The 26,514-nt window shown below is 45.9% G+C and overlaps 1 protein-coding gene across 3 annotated transcripts; it reads right to left on the bottom strand.

Annotated features, from left to right (window-relative positions):
* Positions 1 to 1,243: 1,243 nt before the first annotated feature.
* On the bottom strand, positions 1,244 to 25,618 carry otud5a (OTU deubiquitinase 5a). Of its 3 annotated transcripts, XM_036143539.1 has the most exons (9): positions 24,765 to 25,617; positions 17,282 to 17,375; positions 6,979 to 7,043; positions 6,727 to 6,883; positions 6,506 to 6,654; positions 6,242 to 6,427; positions 5,889 to 6,093; positions 4,891 to 4,962; positions 1,244 to 2,045 (listed from the first exon to the last, which is right to left on the bottom strand). In XM_036143539.1, the coding sequence occupies exons 1-9, from the start codon at positions 25,350 to 25,352 to the stop codon at positions 1,906 to 1,908; spliced, it is 1,656 nt and encodes a 551-aa protein (XP_035999432.1). In that variant the 5' UTR covers positions 25,353 to 25,617; the 3' UTR covers positions 1,244 to 1,905. The 3 variants fall into 3 exon arrangements, with proteins under 3 accessions (XP_035999432.1, XP_035999430.1, XP_035999431.1); XM_036143537.1 differs by having other exon boundaries at positions 6,506 to 6,883; positions 24,765 to 25,618; XM_036143538.1 differs by having other exon boundaries at positions 6,506 to 6,883; positions 17,282 to 17,372; positions 24,765 to 25,618.
* Positions 25,619 to 26,514: the final 896 nt, after the last annotated feature.

Raw genomic sequence — 26,514 nt, 5'->3', positions numbered from 1 at the left:
CCAGGTACGTCAACCAGGTACATTAACCAGGTACATTTACCAGGTACGTTAACCAGAGACGTTAACCAGGTATATTAACCATGTACGTTAACCAGGTACATTTACCAGGGCCGTTAACCAGGTACCTTTACCAGGTACATTAACCAGGTACGTTAACCAGGTACGTTAACCAGGTACATTTACCAGGGCCGTTAACCAGGTATGTTTACCAGGTACGTTTACCAGGTACATTAACCAGGTACGTTAACCAGGTACGTTAACCAGGTACGTTAACCAGGTACCTTTACCAGGTACATTAACCAGGTACGTTAACCAGGTACGTTAACCAGGTACATTTACCAGGGCCGTTAACCAGGTACGTTAACCAGGTACATTAACCAGGTACGTTAACCAGGTACGTTAACCAGGTACATTTACCAGGGCCGTTAACCAGGTACGTTAACCAGGTACGTTAACCAGGTACGTTTACCAGGTACGTTAACCAGGTAAATTAACCAGGTACATTAACCAGGTACGTTAACCAGGTACATTAACCAGGTACGTTAACCAGGTACGTTAACCAGGTACGTTAACCAGGTACGTTTACCAGGTACGTTAACCAGGTACGTCAACCAGGTACATTAACCAGGTACATTTACCAGGTACGTTAACCAGAGACGTTAACCAGGTATATTAACCATGTACGTTAACCAGGTACATTTACCAGGGCCGTTAACCAGGTACCTTTACCAGGTACATTAACCAGGTACGTTAACCAGGTACGTTAACCAGGTACATTTACCAGGGCCGTTAACCAGGTATGTTTACCAGGTACGTTTACCAGGTACATTAACCAGGTACCTTTACCAGGTACATTAACCAGGTACGTTAACCAGGTACATTTACCAGGGCCGTTAACCAGGTACGTTAACCAGGTACATTAACCAGGTACGTTTACCAGGTACGTTTACCAGGTAACGCGTCATGGATGTCAGACCAAGAGGCTGAGGTGAAGCTCTTGCTCCTCGTGTTGCAGGACGTTCTCCTGTGTGGAGAATCTGAACCTCACGGTTCCTCAGGTGCTCGCCTTTAAAGCGGAGCCGCTTTGATCCCAGCAGGTGAAGCTGCAGCTCTGCAGCCACGGCTTTATGCTTGTCAGCCAGAACCCGGCTTCAGGTTCTGGAAATAAAAACGACGTAGAGGAAGAGGGACGTTGTCGTCGAGAAGCTAAAGACACTTTAAGGTTGGAAAGAAGAAACTCAGCTGCTTTTCAGAAACTTCTTCCTCGTTTTATTCCAAGAAACCAAAAAGTTTTCATCCCAACTGAGAAAATAAAATAAAACAAACTTCTATTATTAATAATAGCAACAATAATCAATCATTAAGAGGATAAGTATGACAACGGTCTATGTTGCCTCCTTTTGTCGTTTCTTCTATGATGAGCTCGGCTGTGGTCGGTTAAACATGCAGCTAAATAAGTCTGATGATGAAGGTGACGATGAGGAGGCCGCCTGCACCACGGCTCGTTATCCGCTGCGTCCGCGCTGGGAATGATCAGCGCCGTGCAGAACATGATAAGACTTTTGATGGCTGAACAGAACCGGATGGGCCGGACAGTCGGGCTCGGATCGGACCGCCGAGCGTCCTTCATTGGAACCATGGAGCTAACAGCCTGATTGTGACAACAGGAAAACCAAAACTCAAACTGCTGGGCGCTGTCCACATTTAAATACGAGCTGATCCCGGATCAGCGTGACGCCCTGGCTCCGTCTCAGAGCAACCAGGAGGTGGGAGGAAGTGATGCTGGAAACGGGAACATGAATCAGAGGATTTGAAAAAGAAAATGAGTGCATCTCTGTTGGATGGTTTATTTTCTCCATGGAGGAGGTCCGTCTGTGGGCCGGGGGGGCGAGGCGGGCCGGGGTATCAGCTGCTGTCTGGCGATGGCTCGCGCTCTCTATGCATGGCGGCGCCGGCGCTCTGGTGTTTCATGCTGTCCAGGTATTCCTGCTGCGACACGGCGAGCACCGAGGCCAGGATCTCATCGTCCTCCCAGTCCGTCAGACCTGAAACACAAACAGACGCTTTAAAACCACCTGACTGCAGATTTTATTTAGGGGAGTCGGTGAACTGGATTTTGAGCTGCTTTGTATTGGTCTGCCACATTAAAGCTACAGCTGGTAATCCTGCTCAGAAACACTTTTTGTTCTACTGGGTAAAAAGGCCGTCCAAGCTGAAGGTAAATATATATTATGCATTCAGAAAAAGGTTAAGAAGTTAGATCTCTGTGGAGCTGAGGGCCTGTAAAAACTGACCAATCCCTGCTGATCGGTCCAAATAGTTCTGGTTCTGGCCCCCCCTCCCCCTCCTCTGTCCCTCAGGTTCTGAAGGAATCATCTTATCTACTGGATGTCCCACATGTCAATCATTCTGACGCGCTTACGTAACGCCAGTCTGCGTGCTCCTTCCTTGTTAGTTTCTGCTTGCTGGCTGCGCACTTCCTCACTAGACGACTACTGAAGGGAAAGTTCAGCTTGGGGTTATGCTGTTAGCACACACTGTAGTTATTATTGATGCTGTAAGTGGTGTTGGCAGCGTTCATTGTAACTGTCATTTATGCATTCTCTGCACTGTTCTTGGACAAGTCACCATCACTTCACTGAATATATATATATATATATATATATATATATATATATATATATATATATATATATATATATATATATATATATATATATATATATTAGGGCTGGGCAAGTTAACGCGTTAATTTCGCGTTAATTCTTTAGACTATTAACAGCGATATTTATTTTATCGCGCATTAACGCATGTTGCTCACATGCTTTCAGTCAGTGTCAGTCAGCTGACTGCAGCGCGCTGTCACGGCAGCACTCTCCCGCTCCCCCTCCCCTCTCGTACATGGCTCAGCGGCGTCAGCCAATCAGCACGCAGGCTCAGCCTGGCCCGCCCACTCAGCTCTCACACAAACTTAACAAAGAAACAGCTGAGAGAGACCGCAGCAGCGAAAAAACATGAACAGAGGAAGTAGCACCGTTTGGCTTTATTTAATACCGTAAATGAAATCAAGCTGTATGTTATGGGGGCGACTGTGGCTTGGTGGGTTGAGTAGTCGTCTGGCAATCTGAGGGTTGTGGGTTCGATTCCAGCTTCCCCCTGCCACATGTCGATGTGCCCCTGGGCAAGGCACTTAACCCCAAGTTGCCTACCGAGCTGCGTCTCGGTGTATAAATGTGTGCGCGTTAGTGAGAGCGACTGGGTGAATGTGGCTATAGTGTACAGCGCTTTGGGTGGGTAGCATGACTGGAAAAGCGCTATATAAGTTCAGTCCATTTTACCATTTTTACCATTTAACTTTCAAAGTAGATATGTTACTGGAGCCCACACAGAAAATGTAATTAAGACCTTGAAAGAACCCAGTACATATATTAAAAAGTGTTATTTAAGATAAGATAACATTAGCTAATCCTTTTTTTTATCCCACGACGGGGAAATTTATAGGATTAAAGCAACAGGCAGGTGCACACAACACAGACAAAATTACATAAGGATTGAAATATATAAGAGGTGGATTTTCGAAAAAACACTGAACATAACATTATTATTATTATTATTATTATTTAATTGTAATAATAAAATAAAAACCACAAAACCCAAAAGGTCAACAGTTTCATGATACATCAAGCTTAGGGACTGGCTAATATACAGCAGGTCAAAAAAGGCCATATTTTGGCTTCAGTGCTTGCTGTTCTCTTATGAATAAAAGATCAACTAGTGCACTAAATTCAATAGATGGGTTGAAAATATCCAGTATAAAATAAGTGCTACAAATGTTACAACACTTTTGTTCATATGGCAGCAGAACATTAAAATAAAAGTACTCTTTACACTACTTTTGAATTCATTCTTGGAGTTTGTAAATACAATGCGATTAATCGCGATTAATCAGGGCGATTAATCGCGATTAAATATTTTAATCGTTGCCCAGCCCTAATAAATATAAATATATATATATATATATATATATATATATATATATATATATATATATATATATATATATATATATATTCAGTGAAGTGATGGTGACTTGTCCAAGAACAGTGCAGAGAATGCATAAATGACAGTTGCAATGAACGCATATATCTGGAGCATGTAACAAAAGTAATTGGTGACGGCAGCGTTCTCGCCTCCTCTCCCAATTCTAGCCGACCTTTTGGTCTGATTACAGCTAACGGTGTTAGCATTCCTGGGTTTGTTGTCTATGATTGGTGACGGCAGCAGCTGCTCCTGGTTTTAGCCGACTTGGTCTAAGATGGTTTGCAGCTAACAGAGTTAGAGTTAAAGTTAAAGCCAGGAACGTGGAGGTGACCTTTGATTCAGAGCTTAGTTTTTTCAAACAGCCCTTTTCCCCAAACTGGATTGGTGCCAAAATCAGATGATTTATTTTATTCTTGGATGCAGAAACTCTTATTCAAGCTTTTGTCTCCTGCCACCTTGATTGCTGTAGTTCCTTATTTGCTGATCTACCTCAAATTCCCTCAGTCGTCTTCAACTGATACAAAACAATGCAGCTAGAGTTCTAACAAGATCCTATAAGTATCAGCACTGCCGTTCTGACCTCATAGCAATGGCTGCCTGGTTAACGTACCGCGCTCACATAAGCTCCGCCTCCTGCTGACAGACAGCAGGAGGCGGAGCTTATCTGAGCGCGTCCTGCTCAGATAAGCTCCGCCTCCACAGCAGGAGGACTCGGTATCTCTGTGAGGACCAGCAGAAGCTTCACCGCCGTCAGGAGGCGTGTGGGAAGCAGCTTTCTGGACCCGGTGCCTTCAGAGTGGGAATGCGGGTCAGAACAGGAACAGAACCTCAGACCTGTGAGTGTCTTACCAAAGGCTGTGGGAGACATTTCCTGCATGATGGCTCTGTACTCCAGGTGGTGACGGCTCTGGTTGCTGGGACCTGGACACAGAAACATTGAGCGAGTCAGGAACAGAACAAAGTTCTGGTTCTGGTGCAGTTCTTTTTCTCTTGGCAGCACTGAAGCTTTGGGCAGACCCTGTTGGTGTCGTCTGTTCAGGCGGCCATCATGGGACCAGAAGTTCTGGAAGGACTGAAGCGTCCTGATGGTCCGATGATGGATTAACTCTAAAACTGACGGGTTCTAATGTTCTGCCCGTTGGGTCTTGGCACAACGGACTCCTCCATCAGCGCCTGACGCTGGAGCTCACAAACAAAATTCTGCTGTAAAACTAAAACTGGACCACAACCAAAACAGGAACGTTATTAAAACAGCCAGAAGGTTTGCAAAGTTCCCCAATAACACCAGAACCCAGGTTCTGACACCTCAAAGGTCCAGAACAACTGATTACCTTTGTTTCCATCTTTTGACTCTAATCTCTGACAGTAAAAGGCACAGAACCAGAACCTCATTAGGCACAGAACCAGAACCTCATTAGGCACAGAACCAGAACCTCATTAGGAACAGAACCAGAACCTCATTAGGAACAGAACTTCTTAGGCCTCAGCGAGTAAACGGGCCTCAGATGAAGCTGCACCAGAAAACCAGCAAATAAATGTCTTTTTCATACGTGTTCAACCTTTAAGAAGCACCAAATGACACGCTTAGCTTCACGTATGTTAACAGTTCAGGGAAAATGACTCATTTAAACATTTAACTGAAAGCTCCATTAGAAAATAGACCTTTTAGTAAAATAAAAAGCATAAAATGACCCACAGAAGTTTTGTAAACCACAAATAATGATCAGGAGGCTTTTATTTGATGTTCTTTTGTTCCCTGAGGTTCTGGTCGGTTCTGCTGCGTCCTAAAGGGATCTGCAGTTATTGGTGCAGGCAGCTGTGCTGCAGTGACAGCCGGAGCAGGTTACCTGGGGCGCAGGGCGACGGGGGCTTGCTGAGGATGAGGGCGGCGCCGGCGGGGGAGGGGGGCTTGTTGTGGGTGGACGGGCCGGTCGTGAGGTCAGAGTGGGAGGGGTCCGAGTCCCGTTGCCGCGGCGACCGGGCGCTCCAGTCGTCCGGGCCGCTGGACGCGGCGGCGGTGGCCGAGCTGCAGGTGGCGCTGGCCTTACGGGGCTGCAGCAGGAGACAGAACGGGTTTACCTTCTCAGAACAACAGAACCTTCACGGGCCTGAGCCCCCCCCCAGGCCTACCTGCCGGGCCTGAGCCCCCCCCCCCCCAGGCCTACCTGCCGGGCCTGAGCCCCCCCCCCCCCAGGCCTACCTGCCGGGCCTGCTTCTCCTGGTCCTGCAGCCACTGCAGGTAGGACTCGCGCGCCACCTGCTCCTCGATGGCTTCGTTGGTGGCCTCCCAGTCCGTCGCCCTCTTCTTGTCCTCCAGCATCTGCTGCTCGATCCACGACTCCTCCGACGTCTTGATGGCCGACTTCATCAGAGACTGGTCTGCGTACTGCGGGCAGAGAGTCTGGCGTTTAGAGCGGCGATAACCCAGCGTGTTGTAACGAAGGTTCTGCTGCGGTTCTGGTACCCCGGGTTTGAAGGCGGGCAGTCCCAGGCCGACGCCGATGGTGGCCTTGTTTGGGTTCACCACAGAGTTGTAGTGGATGTTGCGGTGGTAGCTGACTCTGATTGGCTCGTCGTTGTTCTGGTGGATGCCGTGGAATGTGTTGATTGGCTCTGCAGGAGGAAGAGGAGGAGCATGGTGAAGACGGCGCCTCTGACTCAGGTACGGGGGGCTGGCGGACTCACCTGTGCTGTACTGGTACACCTCCACTGGTCGGTTGTACATTTCGGCCATGGCCTGCATCTCGATGTGGTTGCCGTGGCAATTGTTTTTCCTCTTCCTGTTGATGTACGTCGTGAAGTCTTCTGTCACGTAGTTGGAGAAGTAGTCTGCGTTCTTCATCTGAAGGACAGAAACAGACGCGGTGAACAACGGCGGCGGCCTCACAGCCGATTGGCCGAGCAGAGGGAAGGAGTCATGTGACCAGAGCAACTCACCAGGTAATCCATGCAGTGCTTCCTCACCACCTCGTGCATGTCCTGATCCCCGTACACCTGATCCGCTGCAGCACAAACACACAGCAGTCAGAGGAGGCAGCAAACACCGCCCTGCAGGGTTCTGTAGGGTTCTGCTGGACGCTCAGAGCAGGAAGTTTATTACAGTGCAGTAGAAACGGCAGAACTAAGGGAAGATGGTGAGCATGAGGGGAACCAGGCGTCTTACCTTCTGGTCTCCTTCACATTTGATCAGATTTGCTGAAAATGTTGCTTAGAACCGGTTCTGCAATGAAGGCCTTTAACATTTATGGCCACGGTTCCAGAAAACAGTAGAAACTAAATTAAAGAATCAAGAGCTCCTTCCTAAACACCGCTCCAGCTTCAGGCTGAACTGGTACCGGTCCCGGTTCTGGTTCTACTGGAGGGGGAGTCCACAGAACTTACTGAGAGGAACCAAACGGAGCTTTACCGTGTTCATATTTAATATTTTATATTTTCATATCTTCATCCCCGGGTCAGAACCCTGAACATGCTAATAGTCACGGCTGAACCCATCAAACCCAGCCTGGCCTTTTCTACAGAAAGGCCCAGCGTGACGCCTTCGTTCTCCTGAGACCAGTTAGATCCTCAGAGGCTGAAGCAAAGAAAATCAAACATTTGATCAACATTTAACTGGAGCTTTGATCCTCAGACGCTGCAGGCGGTCAGCCTGGTCAGTAACATCTATTCATGCCTGAAACCACAGCTACTGTGGATACATGCAGCTCCTTCAGACAGAAATCCGTTCCTAAACACAAGCGACGGGTCCGTGTTGGCTTAAGCACAGCAGAACCTAAGTGGATCTTAAGGTTCTGGTACCAGCAGCCGGTCCAAGGAACATAATCTGTTGCATGAATCCCAGAGACGACCGGCAGCATGGCGACGCTGGGACACGGTGAGCCACAGAGGCAGCATGTGACAGGGTTAGCATGGTTAGCATGGTTAGCAGGGTTAGCATGGTTAGCTCTGACACGTTTTAGACTTTTATAATTCAGAATAAAAGTCTGTGATCTGAAGCTGCAGACAGAACCAGGGAGACTTTGACCCGATCAGGGATCAGCTTCTGCAGCTCAACACTCGACCTCAAACCGCCGAAACCCGACGGCCAATCACACACGCACTTCCTCCCTGTATGCAAATGAGGCTCACTTCAGCTGCGTTTCCAGCAAGTCATGTGACCGCTGACCGCGGCGATTCTCAGAACCGCCGCCAGCTTCCCTTTCTCACATGTGGGTGAGAATCAGACTGAAAGCAGAACCAGCAGATGAAGCTGCAGCAGCAGGCGGGGATCTCCCAGAGACGCTGCGGCACCCAGAACCGGCGGGCCCAGACGGTGTCCCTGAGTCAGAACCTCCTGCAGCGTCACAGCCTCCACCTGCACAGGTGAGTCAGCCCAGGGAACCCCCTCAGCGGGCTGACTCAAACTGAGTCACAGACTGGGTCGCAGGACCGTGACCCGAGTCCCGGTCAACGAGTCAGAACCGGGTTCTGGAAGAAGTTCTGTATTTCTGTTTAATGGACTTGTGTCGGTACTTGTCCAGTTATCAGTGCTGCATGTGACCCAGAAGCAGGCGGCTGCCATATTAATAAATCTAACATCCGTTTCTCAGAGACATACCAGAACCGCTGCTATTGTTCTGATAACTGGATCAGCAGGAGCTGGAGAACCCAGAGTTCTGATGCCGCTCAGAGGGAGAATCCCCAGATTTGCATCGCGCAGCAGAACGAAACCCCAGAGTGAAACGAAGAGACAAAAATAAAAAGCAGAGAATCTAGACAGGAAGTTCCTCCTAACAGACGTCCACCAAACGTGTGTTAGGAGGAACGACTGTTTCTGGCGCTACTAACATTACATTTTTACATTTATTAGCTAATTATCTGTGCGTTTATTTTAGTCCTACAGGTTCAGTGGGCTGGTTTAGAAGCGGAACCAACCAGAACCAAGGAAGTATCTTTATTCAGGGAACATTCATGCTATTTCTGAAAATGTGACAAGTGGACGTGTGAATGAGCTCAATTACAGAAAAAGCAGGAGTTCAGACAGGAAATGCCTAAAATGTGAGTTTAACGTCAGAAGTGAGTAAAACCAGCAGCTGTGAGGCGGTTCCTGAGCAGATAAGCTTCTGCAGAATTAATAATAAACCCACTCAGGAAACCACAGCCGACGCTTTCAGAAAGAGGCGGCGCCTCAGCGTGTCACCCTGTGTGAAACTCCACGGGTGTCGATAAAGTTTTGTCTGCGCCTAACTGAAAAGCATGCTGGGTAATGCAGCCCAGCGGTTGTCCACCAATCAGAGAGCCCATCAGCCCTGAAGCTCCGCCCCTTCCTCTCAGCACCCAAAGCTCTTCTTCAGCGGTTTGTCTTCCTGCTTCCCAGTCAGGGTCAAAGGTCGTTGCCAGGGCAACACAGGCCACGCCTCTGAGGAACGCCCACGCATCGCTTCCTGATGGCAGGAACGCTGCGTTACGTCAGCAGATCTGCGTCAGAGAACCAACCAGAACCAACGTCATCATCAGAAGTCCAGAACCCACCCGGACCAGAACGTCTGGTACCAGGGGACGTTATGAAGTCACGTTAGCCCCGTTACAGAGCGCCAGCATTCATTGGTCCCTCTATCGAGGTCAGTTAGTGGGACGATTAGACTGGCAACAGGAAATCCCGCTAGTTCTGTGGTTCTAACTGAAAACTGTTACATCAGCTAAAGACAAACAAGGTAGAGACACAGAGAGTACCGTAATGCTCCTAATATCCACTGAGCGGAGCAGCTTGTTGCTAATGAAAGTCATATTTACACATTTTAACAGATTTATGAGCGCATTGCACCATAAAATCAGTTAGTAAGAACAACGGTGATCAGATATAAGGAGCACCATAAATTTCTGAGAAGATTTAAGGATTTCTAGAGTTGTGCCATATAGTCCGTAAAATGCGGTACATGACCGGACCGGACCGTGAGCAGCCGCCCCTCTGGGCTCAGCCCTCCCTGCCCTGAAGTACCTCCGTCAGAGCAGAGTAGTAGGAGAGCATCCAGCAGATGAAAACAGCTTCATAAAGTCAGGAGTTACTTTCTCTAGACGTGTTCCTCTGAACGGTGAGGCTGTTCTGCTGGGAAGGAGCCGGGTTTGGTTCTGGTCTACAGACAGAGCTCCACAGCGCCACCTAGCGGTGAGACACCTTCACCGCTCCTTTAATGTTACTTTTTTTTTTTTTTTTACATCTTCATGTGAACTTGTTTAGTTCCATATTTATCTTAAAACCGTCTCAGTGCTGCCCTCTATGGGTTGAACGGTTGAACTTTCCTATTGGTTCAAACGGTTCACGCTGAGCCACCATAATTCTGTTTTAGGTATAAAAGCATCTCAGACACACATGTCCTGTGGAAACACGAACATCGATCAATAGCGTTTAGCTGCTTTGAGCGTTAGCCCCTGTTAGCAACGATGCTGCTAACATCTCTTCACCACTCAGAAACTGGAAACTTTCAAGGGTTTAATTCATCATTAGATAGACGGCACACATCAGGACTAAAGTTACACAGCTGGATGTTGAATAAGAGGACAAACAGGAAACAAGCAGATCTGAGGGGAAAGTCCACTGATGGAGAAACTCTGGAGATTCCTCTGTACACAGTGGGCGGTTAGACACACAGCGTCTGCACACCTACAGTCAGACCTTACAGTAAACCAGGTCAGGGGTCAGCAGGTCAGGGGTCACAGTGTGACTGATAAGCAGGTAAAGGGGTTTTTACTTTGACCTTAGAGGCAGACGAAGAACCAAGATGGCGGCAGGACTGGGGTCAGCAGAGCTGCATTTTGCTGAAGGTTTGCATCCTCAGCTGAGCAGCAGTCATTTTTATGGAAATCATCATCAGAAATATAACTACTGCTGTATTTACCCGCCGTGTAAAATGAGTTTTCCTCCGTTTAGCGCAGTTCATGGGGCGACCGCTCTGGGCGCTGCTGTTCTCGTTCACCCTGCTAGCTCGTTAAGAGTATTAGCAGCTGAACACAGACGCTAATAACGGCCTGGGCCACGGAGCGACCGGCTGCTCCTCACGTTTTAGTGTGATTTTACATAATTAGGCCAGTAAACCAACACGCAGCAACGAGCCAAGGCTGCAAACGCTGCACCTCGGTCACATGTCACTTTCTGTCAAATGCAAGCGCAGCAGCTTCCTCAGAGATCTGGGCTGGTAGGTGAGACGCTTCAGCTTCTTCTGGCTGCCTTCATCTGCTGATAGAGAGTACCCACTGCTGTGAGCCTCTTCCTTCTTTTTAGGCAGTTTCCTCACCGCAGTTTGTTGTTACTATATGTGTGAAAGGACAGGACACACGTCCTCATGGTGATTTCAGGTCAGGGAACGAAGCTTCCTCTGCAGCCCAGGCAGACCTGTAACGTCTGCTTTGCCTCATCCACTTCCACAGCCTGACCATCAGGATGAGAAGCAGAGCAGAAAGTCTCTGCTGACAGTGGGCTATGCTTCCTTCAAAGCTCTGTAACAATGATCCAGGCCATTATTATCCCTGATGGGCCACTTAATGAGCTCTCTGCTCCTCAGAGAGGTGTGCAGATCAGAGGTCTGCGAGGTTTTCTCCACGCCTGTTTTCAGCTCAGCTCTCCTGGCTTGTGGTGGGATGTAAACACAGGCTAGAAGAAACCAAGAGGATTGTCCTGCAGAATAAAAGAGTCTACAGTGTTTAAAAATGATGCCAGGTGAGAGGACTACACTGACATTGTTTTTGTTGAAGCACCAGACTCCTAAAGTACGTTTCAGAAGAAAAAGGAGTCACATCCAGTAGCTTCTGTAAAACCACGATAATAATTCAGTCTGTTGGGTCACAGTTTGTGCTATTATTACACTAGTCTCTAATTTATCATCCTGACATCAGCCAGATAAAGACAGGAGATACAAGTCTAGGCTGTATTGTTCCTTTAGTGAACCGGTTTCACTGCAGGAGTCTTGGTGTAGCACGCCATGTTTAAAAAAACATTTTTCTAACACACTGTTTCACATTTACTACATTTAATAGTGAGGATCTAGTCAGCCTTTGCCTGTCCAGACATTTCATCTAGCCAAGCTGTCCTTGTGTTCAAGAACAGACATTTCTGTTATCTCACATATTTCAGTAACTGCTGTCAGTATTTCTCTGTGGATCAGACGCTCTGAACTCATTCGTCACTCAGGAACTCCAGCAGGTTAAACTGGACTAACAAATACCTCCACCTCAGAGAAAACAGCCAACAATAAGTCCTTAACTCCCTTCCAGATCTGTAATTATTCAGTACTTCAATCATAGAACCTCTGCTAGTTGGTCTAGTTCTCCTAAAATCCCGTCTCTTCCTGTCTAGGACCTTCTGGAGACAAAAAGCTGCATCACCCAGCAGATTAGACACAATCAAATGAACGAGAAACTAAACGGACAGACAGTACAAACGTTACTGTTTATGCAGACAATACTGTGGAATAAACACTGATACGCAGCGCAGTTACGCAACCTCATCAATTTAAGGATCTGATTTAGTGGAAACATTACAAAGTCTCTGTTGTGACTGTGAGCCACTCATTAGGTGAGAATGCCTACTTCATATTTACCTCTTGTTACGCTAAACTTTTTTACTCCATCATGATTCACTGAAATCGGGGACAGGTCATCCAAAGCAGGGTGTGGTCATCCTGCCGGAGGGGCGGAGTGATATTACACACTTGGCAGAATATGTAATGCGTCTTATAACCTGGTGAGTCTTATATGTGGACAAAGACACACAGACACATAAATTTACGGTGCACCTTATGGTCCAAAATATACGGTATTCTAGAGCAAACATGTCCATAATGTTGACGCAGATCTTCATGGTCAGGATAATCCTGCAGAAAAGACTTTCTAAAATAAATCTAGCTCCTCTGTGAAACATTTTAACAGAACCAACAGATGCAAACACACTGAAAACGTCTAAAATAAATAGTCTCAGGATATTCCAGTTCACTCAAAGGAAGCTGAAATAAAGCGGTCCAGACTTACACAGACACGCATTTATCTTTGGAAATGGATAAGTTTCTGATGTCTTCATACGTATTACATGTGCTGCCTTAGTTTCCAGAGTCCATTTTGTTAATTTTAAGATGTAGTTTTCCACTGCATCTAATTCATAGAGTCATTATGCTTTAGCAGTGGAGTGCTGCAGCTCTGTCAGCTGTTAGCACGTCTGGGTAACACCTCCCCAGTATGGCTGATACCTGAAAGCACAGCGACACATCAGGCTGGAGTGTCTGCGTTCAGCTGAAGGTCGCTGCTATCTGTCTCATGTTGTCTTACAGGAGCCGGACACAGCGCCACCTACAGGCTGCACGGCTCGTCACAGATCAAACCTTTTTCCAGAAATGACCTGAAACACAGAGACGTCCGACTGCAACAACAGGGATCTCTGCTCATGAAATTACACTTTATTAATAATAATGGGTTCAATTTTAACTTCTCAAAGTTCTACAGGAGGAAAAGTCACTAAAGGCAGCTAGATTAAAAGCACATTTAAATCCAGTGAAGGGTGGAGGCGGCATTGAGCTGATGACTGAGGACTAAAGACTTCTTTCTGCCGTGTAAACATTGGCGTGTAGGCAGAGGTAGATTATCCTGGTTATTAGCCTGAAGTAGGTTAAAAGATGCAACCATCTAGAGCCATAAACTCCCTCAGGCTGTCTCAGGAATAAAAGAATTTATGAAAACTTAGCATTCACTGCGTTTTATTTTTCCTTTTGCACATAATCGTTCTCAAACTGTGACATACGGATAATTCAAGCTTCTGTCTGATAGATTACAACCTGTCAGACCTGGTTAACCCTTCTTTAACCAAACTCCTAGAAAACAACTAATGCAAACTGCACACATCTAAACGTCGGAGAATTAGTCGACTCTTCAGAGAACTTAGGATGGTTTCTAGGACCTGAGCTTGTTGTTTTCAGAGGAACCATCAGACAGAAACTGAAAGCCAAACGTCTGAGAGGTGAGAAAACACTTTAGGCCACAGAGGGTTCTGTTCACATCAGGTGCTTAAAGTTCTTCTTAATGTCACTCGTGGTTTTTAGAGAAACATCGGCACAAATTTAATGATAAAGCTGCAGATTTGTATGAAAGCGGAGGAAGAAACTGAAACTGTTGGTTTTTACTCCAGACCAAAGGACCCTGCTGTCTTTCATGTCTTCATCCAACAAGCTGGAACAAGTCAAATTTAAGACTTTTTAAGACAGGAATTTAGATTTAAGACCTACATAAATGACTAAAAATAAGACGAAACACTTCCAGACTTATGTGCTACATGTGTTCTGATAAGTGCCTGGAACTTTTCATGTATTTTCTTCATTGCAAATGAAACTGATGACGTCAAATCCGCCTCGATGATTCCCACTGGAGTCGCATTCATAAGATCTGATATGAATCTGATTCAGACCACCGATGGAAGAGGCTCAAATGTGACGTGAAAACATCAGATTTGGACCAGATCTGAGTTCCCACTGGTTCTAAAACGTCTGAGAAACATTTGCCTGCAGTGGGAACGGAGCCAAAGTGAACTCTCCATCACCAATAAGAGCTCCAGACTTCTCATCTTTCCCTTCTTCCTCAGACCAAACACAGTTTTCTCCTCCTATAAGTGATGGAAACCTGCAGAGAGCCGGCAGCTAGCTGTGGCTCTACCCACAGTGATGACGGGAACAAACCTGTCATCTCTGTTGGCGGCTTTAATGTTAGTGGGACCTAATTTAGCAGAAGCTACACAGAATTTCCAAAGTAACAGAAATAGCTAATCCACAAAGCAAAAGGCCTGTTCCACTATTAGCTGTTAGCGGATATGGACCAACCATATCAGTTCTTTATATAAATCCCGCCCATACAACTGTTTAAAATTAAACCATCTGCAGCAAATTTTATTTTTCTTTCAGCTTTTATTTGTGGATGATTTCCTGTTTACATCTAATATGAACCCATTAAGTAATACTTCTATAAACAGAAATGCTCCAGATAAATATGACGACCGATTCATCATTGGCGAGCAGAGGACACGGCTCAGAGGAGAGAAACATCACTGGGTCACTTCCTGCAACCATGCATGAAAGTAAATGTCTGTAATGTGAAGCCTGGCCGCGGGTTTGGGCTGAAACTCAGAAATAAACCGACTTTATCAAGAAAACACACGTGAAGACATGACTGCAGCAACACAATAGCTGTTATCTGACACACAAGCTCCACCTAGCTGAAGGCAGCTCTGTGTGCTTTGAAGGAACAACAGAAAAACGCTAATCTGACACGGTGACCCACATTTCTTCAGCTTCTCATCAAACACCAGCCTGAACAGTCCACTAGCTGCACAGCGCCCCCTGCAGGTTGGAATTAACACACCGACCTAACCGTAGACATTACATGGGTAGACGGCCCATTCACTGGCGCTGCTTATTGAGCTGCCCTCTCAGCACGGCTGCCATCTTGGATGGGTCTCTCACACGGCCCCAGTGCCTTTATTTGTGCTGAGGGCCTAACTAAACTAAACTAAATCATAACTCCCTGAATTATTACTCGATTTTCACACGGTTTGGTTTGCGCAGGACGCTGTTAAACATAAAACATGTTTTTATTGTTCAATTCAATTCAATTCAATTTTATTTATATAGCGCCAAATCATGAAACATGTCATCTCAAGGCACTTTACAAAGTCAAGTTCAATCATATTATACAGATTGGGTCAGATTATACAGATTGGTCAAAAATGTCCTATATAAGGAAACCAGTTGATTGCATCAAAGTCCCGACAAGCAGCATTCACTCCTGGGGAACCGTAGAGCCACAGGAAGAGTCATCTGCATTGTACATGGCTTTGCTGCAATCCCTCATACTGAGCAAGCATGAAGCGACAGTGGGAAGAAAAACCACCCATTAACGGGAAAAAAAAACCTCCGGCAGAACCGGGCTCAGTATGAACGGTCATCTGCCTCGACCGACTGGGGTTACAGAAGACAGAGCAGAGACACAACAAGAGAAACAAAAAGCACAGAAGCACACATTGATCTAGTAATCTGTTCTACATTAGATGGTAGTAGCAGGTGAGCCGTCCGGGTGAGCCGTCCATTTGTGTTGAATAACGTTGTTTTATGTCATCTAACAGATGTTCTATGGCATATTATTAAATATGTAAATGAATACGTGCTTTAATGCTGAAATACTTTTTTATGCTCTTAAAGAAATGTTTTTGTATACATAATAAATGTATGAATGAATGCATTTTATATTTTAATAAAGAATGAAGTTTGAATTTATTTCACTCTCACTTGTACAATCTTGAGCCTTCTCTACACACCAACAATAATTTCTGCGTGCTGTGCATGCACACATGCATACACATGCTTTTAACGGCCTGGAAAAGTGTTGTTTAAAATGTCCAGGTCATTCCAGCGTCTTATAACTACCCTAACATGCTTGCAACTAGGGCTGGAGCTTAAGACCCATGAAAGCAACAGTTCTGCACAGCTTCCTGCATGTGATGGCACTCTGCAACAATTCAGCCTTAATTTGTGAAATACACTGATATCAGATTAATAAACATAAAATTATGATCCATCTGTTGGGTTTCTGCATCGTTATCACCAAGTAAAAACTCATCTTCAGAACCAATGTCAGCCCAGAACGCTGATCTGCACCACATGATCTACTTTCAGTGGTTATCGCTGGTTATTATAACCATAAGCTGCAGAAAATACGGTAAAGTTGCTCCCTCTGCCTTTACTGCCGTTGGCTGCTGTGCCAGCCTGGAGTAGGAGAGACCCATCCAAGATGGCCGGGAGGCAGCACAAAATGAGGCGTCTATGTATATAACGTCTATGGACCTAACAATCAACTAAAACAGGAAGAAGTTTTGGTGAAACATGAACAGAATAAAGAAAGGTAACAGCTTAAGTTTGCTAAACTGATGCTGCTTTCTGATTTACAGACAACCATAACAGAATAACACTGTATTTCCTGTCATTCATCAAGTATTCAAGTGAATCTGAGTCCTGTTCCAGAACCTTCTGTGATGTTGTGTCTCCATGCAGAACCAAACTTCAGGGCCAGAAAGGTTTCCATGAACAACATTATTTAAAAGTCTTTTAAATAAGAGAAGGAAAGAGTCAGAAGTGTTATATCATCACAAGTCAGGCCCGGTCAGACACTGACCCCTGGTGGTGATCAGGGGAACTGCACAGACACACATGCAGAGGAAACGACTGTTTCTGAGACTCACCCACAGCTCTGAAAAGACACGCCCCGTCCTCCTTCATCTTTTTGATGACAAAGCCTTTCTTCTCTCTCAAAGCCTTCTCGAACCAGTGCTCCTGCTGGAAGAAACACAGACAGCTCTTTAGGGGAGCGGAGCCGCAGGAGGGAACCTAAAGCACCAACGGGGGTGTTCCTGTACACATGACCCCCACCAAGCAGCACCACAACCAGCGGCGGCTTGTTAATTAGGGGTCCTGGAAAAAAACTAGAGACCGTAAACACAAATTACAAATGAAAACGCGTTTATATCTCTCAGAAAATGTGTCTTGGCTTTGGACTTTTGGATGGGTCTGGTGTATCCTTCATTGCTAATCCTATCTCATGATCCATTGCAGGTCAAAGAGAACTTTTTACCAGACACAGCAGTGGTGGAGGGGAGTGAAAAGTGAATAAAGTTCAATTTATTCCACTTTCTGTGACGTAACAGTAACTTTTAAACCATTTTAGGTGAGAAGTTAGCTGTTAAACAGGAATATCTGCAAGTTTGTTGGCAAATCAGCCGACTGGCCACGCCGAGACAGAACGCCTTCCTCCTGGCACGCTTTCTAAGTCCTGCTGACTTCCTGCTATGAGACATAATTCAGATTTCTAACGTCAATGTCTGGTTAGTTCATTATTAGTATTACTCTCTATAAATAAACTGATTTAATCAATATTTGTTTAGAAAGTTAGAGGGTTTGTGTTTAAGTTGGAAAATGCTTTACTAAATTACACAAATGATATTTTTTATCAATGATTTTTGTTTAGTGGTATATTTCAGCATAAAATGAAACATTTGGCTAATTAATGAATTAGAATATAATAAAGATGATTTTAAATAAAAGCCATAATGAACATGTAAAGGAGGACCCAGCCCACGTAGACCAGAGAGTGGCGACGTTCCCACAGACGTCTATAAAAAGAGTAAAGAAGAAGAAGATGGTTCCAAAGAGCAATAGTTCCTGCATTGATAAAAAGTTCATTATCTGTGTTTCTGAGTCATTTTCTCTGGTAAATTGATGAAATTACATTTTTTGGCCTTGTGAGGCGTTAGCTGACTGCTCCGTACTAAAATAGGTCAACGGTGACTTTTCATGTAGCTGCTTTTACTAAATGAATCCCGTTAACCAGCTGGTTGTTAGCTAAGTGTGCAGGACGGCTTTAAATGGTTTTAATTCAGTTCACCGCAGTTTTAAATGTCCTCAGAGTTTATAATGTCTCATTTTCTGTGACGTCTGAGCTCCAAATGAATCCCAGGTAGACTGAATGTGTGGGAGAGGAGGCTCCACCTGACAGAGGCAGAGGAGACGGTCTACCTGCCAAACGGCTGAAATCACAGCTAAAGGCGGCGCTACAAAGTATTAACTCCAGGGGGGTGAATACTTTTGCACACTCAATTTTTCTGTTTATTTGTTAAAAAAGTTTTAAATATCCAATAAATGTTGTTCCACTTCATCATTGTGTCCCACTTGTTGATTGTTCACAAAAAATAGTTTTATATATTTATGTTTCATTCTTGAAATGTGGCAAAAGGTCTAAAAGTTCAAGGTGGCTGAATGCTTCTGAAAGGCATCGTATGTTGCTGTGAGCCGCCCTGTCAGTGGTGACGGCACCACAGAACTCCTCTGGAAGCTGCTTTCTCAGTGATTTCCAGGATGACCGGCTGGTAATCTGGCCAGTTAATGAACTGGTGAGCCGCCGCTAGCTTTTATCTTATTGTTCTTCCTGCAGACATAAAACTCCTGCAGGTTCTGCTGCTCTCACTGCGTCCAGCGAAGGCCACGTCCACCAAGCCTCCCTGAGCAGGAGGCTGAGCTCAGCCCTCCTCCTGCTCAGGCCTGGTTCCCAAACAAGGCGCCTAAGTTAGCCGCTTGTTCGCCTCGGACCGAACAACAAGCTTCCTGGAGGAAATCGCTGCAACCTGACGCCACAAAGTGGACCGAATGGACACAGAGGCAGAGTTTGGCAGCAATGGTTAGGATGAGATAAATCATTTAAAATTGTTTTACTGGTTTTTAAGGTTTGGCTGAGGTGACGACCTGGAAGCTGCAACCTCTGAAACAAAGCTATGCTGGTTACGGTTGAGACAAACTTTATTTCCAGAATGGCTTTTAACACTGATGGGACATCAATGTTTGCCTTTCCAGGTCCGCTAGCATTAGCCGCTATTAGCCTCCATTATTAACATTCTACTAACCCCAGCAAGCGTAACTACGGCTGGTTTATCTATCTTATTTTATCTTATCTTTAAAAACAGTGCTGGTTGTCGTTTCACCCCGCCATCGTCCGATAGTACAGCCTGAATAGGAGCATTAATGTGGATTTAATGGTGTTTTGTGTAAGATTAACTCATTAAGCTAATGGCTGCATGACCCGGACACATCATTTCTGCTCAGTCATCCGTTACAGCGCCCTCTAGCTTCCTGAGTCACCAATATGAGTCTTAATTATTTCCAGGACAAATTATTACACTGATAAAAATCAAGTGTCCTCAAGGTTATTGATTTTAATTCAGTAAATCCTAATATCAGCTGATTGCGCTAATATTCACCGGCCAACGTGCGTAATTAAAGGCTTTACCTGTACCAGGCTACACCTGTACCAGGCTTTACCTGTGCCAGACTTTACCTGTGCCAGGCTTTACCTGTACCAGGCTTTACCTGTGCCAGACTACACCTGTGCCAGACTACACCTGTACCAGGCTACACCTGTGCCAGACTACACCTGTACCAGGCTTTACCTGTGCCAGGCTTTACCTGTGCCAGGCTACACCTGTACCAGGCTTTACCTGTGCCAGACTTTACCTGTGCCAGGCTTTACCTGTACCAGGCTTTACCTGTGCCAGACAACACCTGTGCCAGACTACACCTGTGCCAGACTACACCTGTACCAGGCTTTACCTGTGCCAGGCTTTACCTGTGCCAGGCTACACATGTACCAGGCTTTACCTGTGCCAGGCTTTACCTGTACCAGGCTTTACCTGTGCCAGACAACACCTGTGCCAGACTACACCTGTACCAGGCTACACCTGTGCCAGACTACACCTGTACCAGGCTACACCTGTACCAGACTACACCTGTACCAGACTACACCTGTGCCAGGCTACACCTTCTTCAGATTCAGCGCACCTGTTTCTCGCACCTTGTTGTTTCTTTTAACCATGCAACGTTTTGTGAGCTGTGAATAGAAATATTACAGCTTATGCTCTAAATTCACCTCTGATCTACCTCCTTCAAAGCACCTGCACTCTGGGAGGAGACCAACCTGCTTCCTGTCTTTTCTGTGTGGGACTGGAGATGTTGGGATTATGAGGAGTGTTTTCTGCAGCCGGTTTATCCATGTGTAGAGTCAGAGGAGGCCAGGGCTGGCAGCAGAAAGGATTACTTTATCTCTGCTCTGGTTCTCTGTGGCTATGCACAAAACTTTATGATCGAATTAAAATGTATTTGGATTAAGAAAACTAAAATAGTCGGACTGCAGCGTTTAATCCACTCTGACAGACGTCCCTAAAAACTGGAGGTTCAGCAGCACCACTGGATCACCACTGGATCCCGGTTAGATTCAGAGTAGAAATCCTTCTGGACTCATTAAGGTTGTCCAGAACCTCGCTCCCTCCTACCTTTCTGGTCTCCTTCACACCTCCACTGCTTCCTGCACCCTTAGATCCTCCACCTCCATCACTTCACCTCCTCAGCACCAGGGGGAGCATCTCTGCCTCCAGACATCAGAACCGCCTTCAGGCCTGACCTCTGACCTCTGCTCTAAAGTCCATAACTCTGTGATTGCTGCTTCACTCTGACTTTATCAGCTGTTTTATCTTAATTTCTCTGCTGGTTCTGTACAGGGTTGTGTTAAATAAAATATATTTTTATTATTTGTTTTATCTGTTTGTTTATTAGCCGATGCGCTCTCAGTCAGTAACATGTTCCACTGAGGTTCTCATTAAATAGAACATTAGAACATTCAGCTAGGCTGAAGCTGTGGTTGTTGTGGGTCAGTGAGTTAATTTCTGTCCCAGGTCATGTTTCTTCTCACAGGCTGGTCAGTAGTGCATGGAAACAGTCACTTTGTCTTTACATGTTTTATGTTTAGGCAGCGTTTAAAGTTAATAGACTCAAACATGTAACGTCTAAATTAAAACTGGTAGCTGTCTGGTACTTGTGCAGCGCTTTAACTAGTCTGACCATCATTCCCAGCCTGACGTGGTGAGCTGTTAGCGGTCTGAAGACGCTGTAGTACGGTGATGAAGAGGATGATCAGTGATGAAGAGGAGGATCAGTGATGAAGAGGATGATCAGTGATGAAGAGGATGATCAGTGATGAAGAGGAGGATCAGTGATGAAGAGGATGTTCAGTGATGAAGAGGATGATCAGGGATGAAGAGGATGATCAGTGTTGAAGAGGATGATCAGGGATGAAGAGGAGGATCAGCGATGAAGAGGATGATCAGGGATGAAGAGGAGGATCAGTGATGAAGAGGATGATCAGGGATGAAGAGGAGGATCAGTGATGAAGAGGATGATCAGTGATGAAGAGGAGGATCAGTGATGAAGAGGATGATCAGGGATGAAGAGGATGATCAGGGCTGTCTGTGATGTGATGGACAATCATCTCCACAGGTTCTAGAGGAGTCCCCACAGCAGAAGCCGCCTAAAGTCACAGGTTGAGGTGCTGCCACTCCAGCAGGGATGTGGGCTGGTCTAAAGTCACCGTCACCATTACTGAACATTTCACATCTGTAACGGTGAACGGACGACTCTCCATCCCTCAGCCTGACCTCCTGTCACAGAGTGGATGGGCAGGAGCCAGGTGACTACAGACCGTGAGGTAGCAACGCCTGCCTACACAGCCGAATGAGACTAAGACTACTTTTATTTTCACTTTTCTACATTCTGTAAACAGACATGGAGCCTAATCACGTCAGTTATTAGCGTAAATTATGCTGTGGCTGAATTTTCATTTTATTGCCTGGGGCCAGAGCAGACAGCTTCTTGCTGAGGAACCTCTGCTCCCTCAGGAGGTCCAGTCTGCTGTCCAGATGAACATGGAGGTATTTATGCTCCTCTGCTTCTTCTCCCAGGATGGGAACAGTGTTTGAGCTGCTCCAGTTTCTCCTGAGATCTACAATCATCTCCTTTGTTTTATTCACATTCTAGATGAGATGATAGTTTACAGACGATGCTACGCAGCGTTCCTCCAGCTGGAGGCTGAAGATAAAGCCGTGGAAGCAGGAGGGTCCATGGTGACCTTCTGAGGGGGGACAGGGAAGCTGTGGGCAGGAGAGGAGGCTGGTGAGTCTGTTCCTGAACCTCTAGAAGAACGTGTCCAGCTCATTGCTCTGTCCAGACTTCCATCTGCGTGAAGCCTGTGATGGTCCTCCTCTCTGGTCTCTAATCTGGACTCCAGGCTGCTTCTGTGTTCTCCTCAATAGTTCCTCCCTGAAGGCTCGTTGTTCTCGGTCAGCAGGTCCTTCAGGTCTCTGGTGACCCAGTTTGCTGCTGGAGAAACATCTCACTGTTGTCCACCCTGAGGTTTATAGAGATGTTCTATATTTTGATGCTCCACACGGGTAATATTTCCCTGAGATGATGGATGATGACCATCAAACAGCCAAAAAAACAACTTCTTCTTAGCCATAATTCCACACTATAAAACTAAAATAAGTTTCGGTTTTAAGAATTTTTATTAAAGATTAATTGATATTTTTCTATAATTTTACAGACAGCTTTTTATCCCTCCTCTCTTTCTCCATTTACTACCGTCTGAATAAACACCTGTAATGTAACCAGATGGCAGATGAGCATCACACTGAGCCTGGTTCTGGTTCTGCTGGAGGTTCTCCTCCCTGTTAAAGGGGAGTTTTCCTCTCCACTGTCGCTTCATGCATGCTCAGTATGAGGGATTGCTGCAAAGCCATCAACAATGCAGACGACTGTCCACTGTGGCTCTACGCTCTTTCAGGAGGAGTGAATGCTGCTTGGAGAGACTTGATGCAACCTGCTGGGTTTCCTTAGAGAGGAAACTTTCTCACCAACCTGGAGGATCTGATGGAGTCTGACTTTGGAAAGAGACTTGATGATGATGTGATGTGTTAATTAGTGTTATATAAATAAAACGGAATTACATGTAAATACAGAAATGTTTTTGTACATTTGTAACCTTTTATATAAGATTTATATAAAAATGTTTGCATATCTGGAGCGTGTAACAAAAATAATTTCCCTCTGGGATTATTAAAGTATGTCTGATTCTGATTTTAGTAAGTAAGAATTTCAGACATTTCGTTGAACTGGTGAGTTTCTGGTTGACAAAAAGTCAGACGTTAAATACTTAATAAATGTGAAAATCTAAATTGCCTTTGATTTCCTTGGGGAGACGCAAAGAAAAACCACGTTGGAGTCAGACGAGACAAATAGTTTCCACATTCTTCCTGATCTGAAAGTGTAGAGATCCCCACGGCCATTTTCAACGTGAGTCAAATGAAAAATTATTAAATAATTCAAAGTGTCTCTGTATGATCAGCTGCTTTGCTGCATGTCACACCTTTTCAGCCCATTAACTCACAGCCATGTTCTCATGCAGCTATAATATACAGATCTACCACGCATGCAGCGCTGCTCTTCACTTCCCAGAATAATCTGATGTTTTATTTTCAGGGTTCCAACAAAATGTCCCTTTTTTTAAATTCCAAACGTTTCAAGACTCAAATATACAAATTTTGAAGCATTATACATTTTAACATTTTGGTGCACAATGTTTACTGAGCACCAAAATGAGTTGTGCCACTTGAACTAATCAAGACTTACATTTTATAAAAGTAATCCAGAATCACTACTAATTTATCTTTTAATTTTCCATCACTAGCCTCGCCTCATCAGCCTGCTGCTAAACAGGGAGAGATCCCAAAGTTCAGCCTCTGATCAATCAAACTGCTGAAAGTAGATCTCCAAGGATTCCCAGCAGGTCTGTGCTGGAATAATAACAACGACCTGATTTCTCCTTCCAGGCATCAGCCTTAGAACATGGAGAACATATAGAACATAGAGAACATGGAGAACATGGAGAACATTCAGTCTCCCGGGGGGAACTGTCCCGCCAGACCACAGCAGGACCCCGGGGATGGAACCAGGAAGTAACCGGGAGTTGGACCAGGGACCAGGACCGGGCCTGGGTGTTGTACCTGTGCAGTTACCTGTCAGCAGCATCACCCCCGTTACTATAGCAACCTGAAACTTCGCGAAATCCAGTCAAACTTTGACCCGAATTGTACTGACAATTACATAATTTGGTGTTTATAGGCCAGTGTCCAGGAAAAACGAGCCTTTATCGAGTCAAACGTCACGGCGTGGTTCTGAAAAGGGTTTCTAGCTGATACCGCTGCCGGTGTAGACACAGTTTAAAGCCGTTAAAGCGCCACAACGCCACCGTGTAGCCGCGTTAGCCGGCTGTTAGCATAGCTAGCTCCCTACCTGCTCCACGGTGGCCGGGTCCACGGACTGCAGCCGGGCCGCGTTCTCATACTCATCCTCGCTGTTGTTCCCGGCTCCTTCCTCCGTGTCCTGGCTGGAGCCCATTCCTCCCGGGCCGGTCACTCCCGGCTGGCCTCCGCCGGCCAGAGCGGCTACCACCCCCCCGGAGCAGGTTCCTGCCTGCCGCCGCCTCTTACTCAGGCCGGGCCCGGAGCAACAGCCTCCTATCGCCCCGCCGCATCCGACCACGCCGGCAGACACCACCAGCTCCCCCCGGGAGCCGGTCACCATCCCCCCGCTGCTGTCACGCCCGTCCCCTGGCCCCACGGGGGACACAGAACCAACAGGCGGCGGAGAGGCCTGCTGAGGCCGGGAGCTGGCCTCGATGCTCCGCCTGTCGTCTCTGGCTGAAGGTGGGGCGCCCTGGTAGGACCACGGAGGAGGCGAAGCCCTCGGTCGGGCTCCGGTCCTCCCTGCGTGGGGGTGCGTGTGCTGGTGAGGGTCAGAGCCACTCCGACGGTCGCTGTCATCGGTGTGGTCCGAGACTCCGACCGCGGAGCTGGGCTTCTTCTTCGGGAGGATCGTCATGGTGGAGTCGGTGTGAGGGGAGCAGGGAGGCGGTGAGAGATGGGGACAGCTCCGTTGTTCTGGATCAAAAGTATCGGCCTGTTCACCGTCCGGACCGGCCGTTAGGCTCCTACCGCCAAGCTAAGACCCTCAGACGAGCCGCAGGAGAAGAAAGAAGCGTCCCCTCGGCTCCTTTTCGACGGTTTGACTTGAACAAAAACAAACGCGTCTCCCTCTTCCCGTTCTCCAAAACATCAACACTGGCTGACGGAGCGCGGTGACGTCACCACCTATGTAACACGTCATCACGTTAACGTACAGACCCGCTCGGAGGCTCCTTCCGAATACACTTAAAGGTGCAAAGCGACGTTATTTGACTCCTTTTTTATTATTTATACGCCAGTAAATCATTCTGGTTGCATACAAAGTATTTATGAAAGAGTATCACGTCCTGTTGGCGTATAAGTTGGCCTTTTATTCTTTGATTTACTCAGTTTGTTAGTAAATAAAGCCCTTTGTCTATATTTATAACAACGGAAGTACGACACTACGCATGCGCAGCAAGGGGATAAAACAAGGAAGTGGCTAATGGTTATTAGCAAAAATTATTTGTTAAAATGCCACTATTAGAGGATGATGGAAGTAACAAGAAAAAGCTAATGTTTTTTTAAATAAATTTGCTAGTGTGCATAGTGGGTATTATTTAGATGATAGTCAAAGACAACAAAAACTGACGAAAGTGAGGAAAGTACATTAGATGCAGAAATCAATATGAATTAATTAAAAATAGTGTTAAAGGCTAAGGGTAATAGAAATGGTGCAACAGCAGAAGATAAGTTGAGTTACATCATGTTTCAGAAATTACCTGAGAAAGTATGTGAGATAATATTACAGTTATTTGAGAAAATATGGAAAGAAGCTAAAATCCCAAAAAGCTGGACGAGTGTTAATATTGCCATTTAATAAACCTGGAAGATATCCTAATAATGCAGGCAATTATAGACCTATTGCCCTGACATCACATTTATGCAAGTGGATGGAGAAAATACAAGTCAGAAGACTTAATTACACTCTTGAGAAAATAGGATTATATGCACCATATCAAAGTGGATTTAGAAAAGACCGTTTTACACTGGGTGCTGTTGTGAAAGTGAGTAATGAGATGGAGAAAGCATTTAAAAAG

Source organism: Fundulus heteroclitus, chromosome 1 (assembly GCF_011125445.2).
Source record: "Fundulus heteroclitus isolate FHET01 chromosome 1, MU-UCD_Fhet_4.1, whole genome shotgun sequence".
NCBI lineage: Eukaryota > Metazoa > Chordata > Actinopteri > Cyprinodontiformes > Fundulidae > Fundulus > Fundulus heteroclitus.
This window is presented reverse-complemented; position numbering and strand designations above follow the sequence as displayed.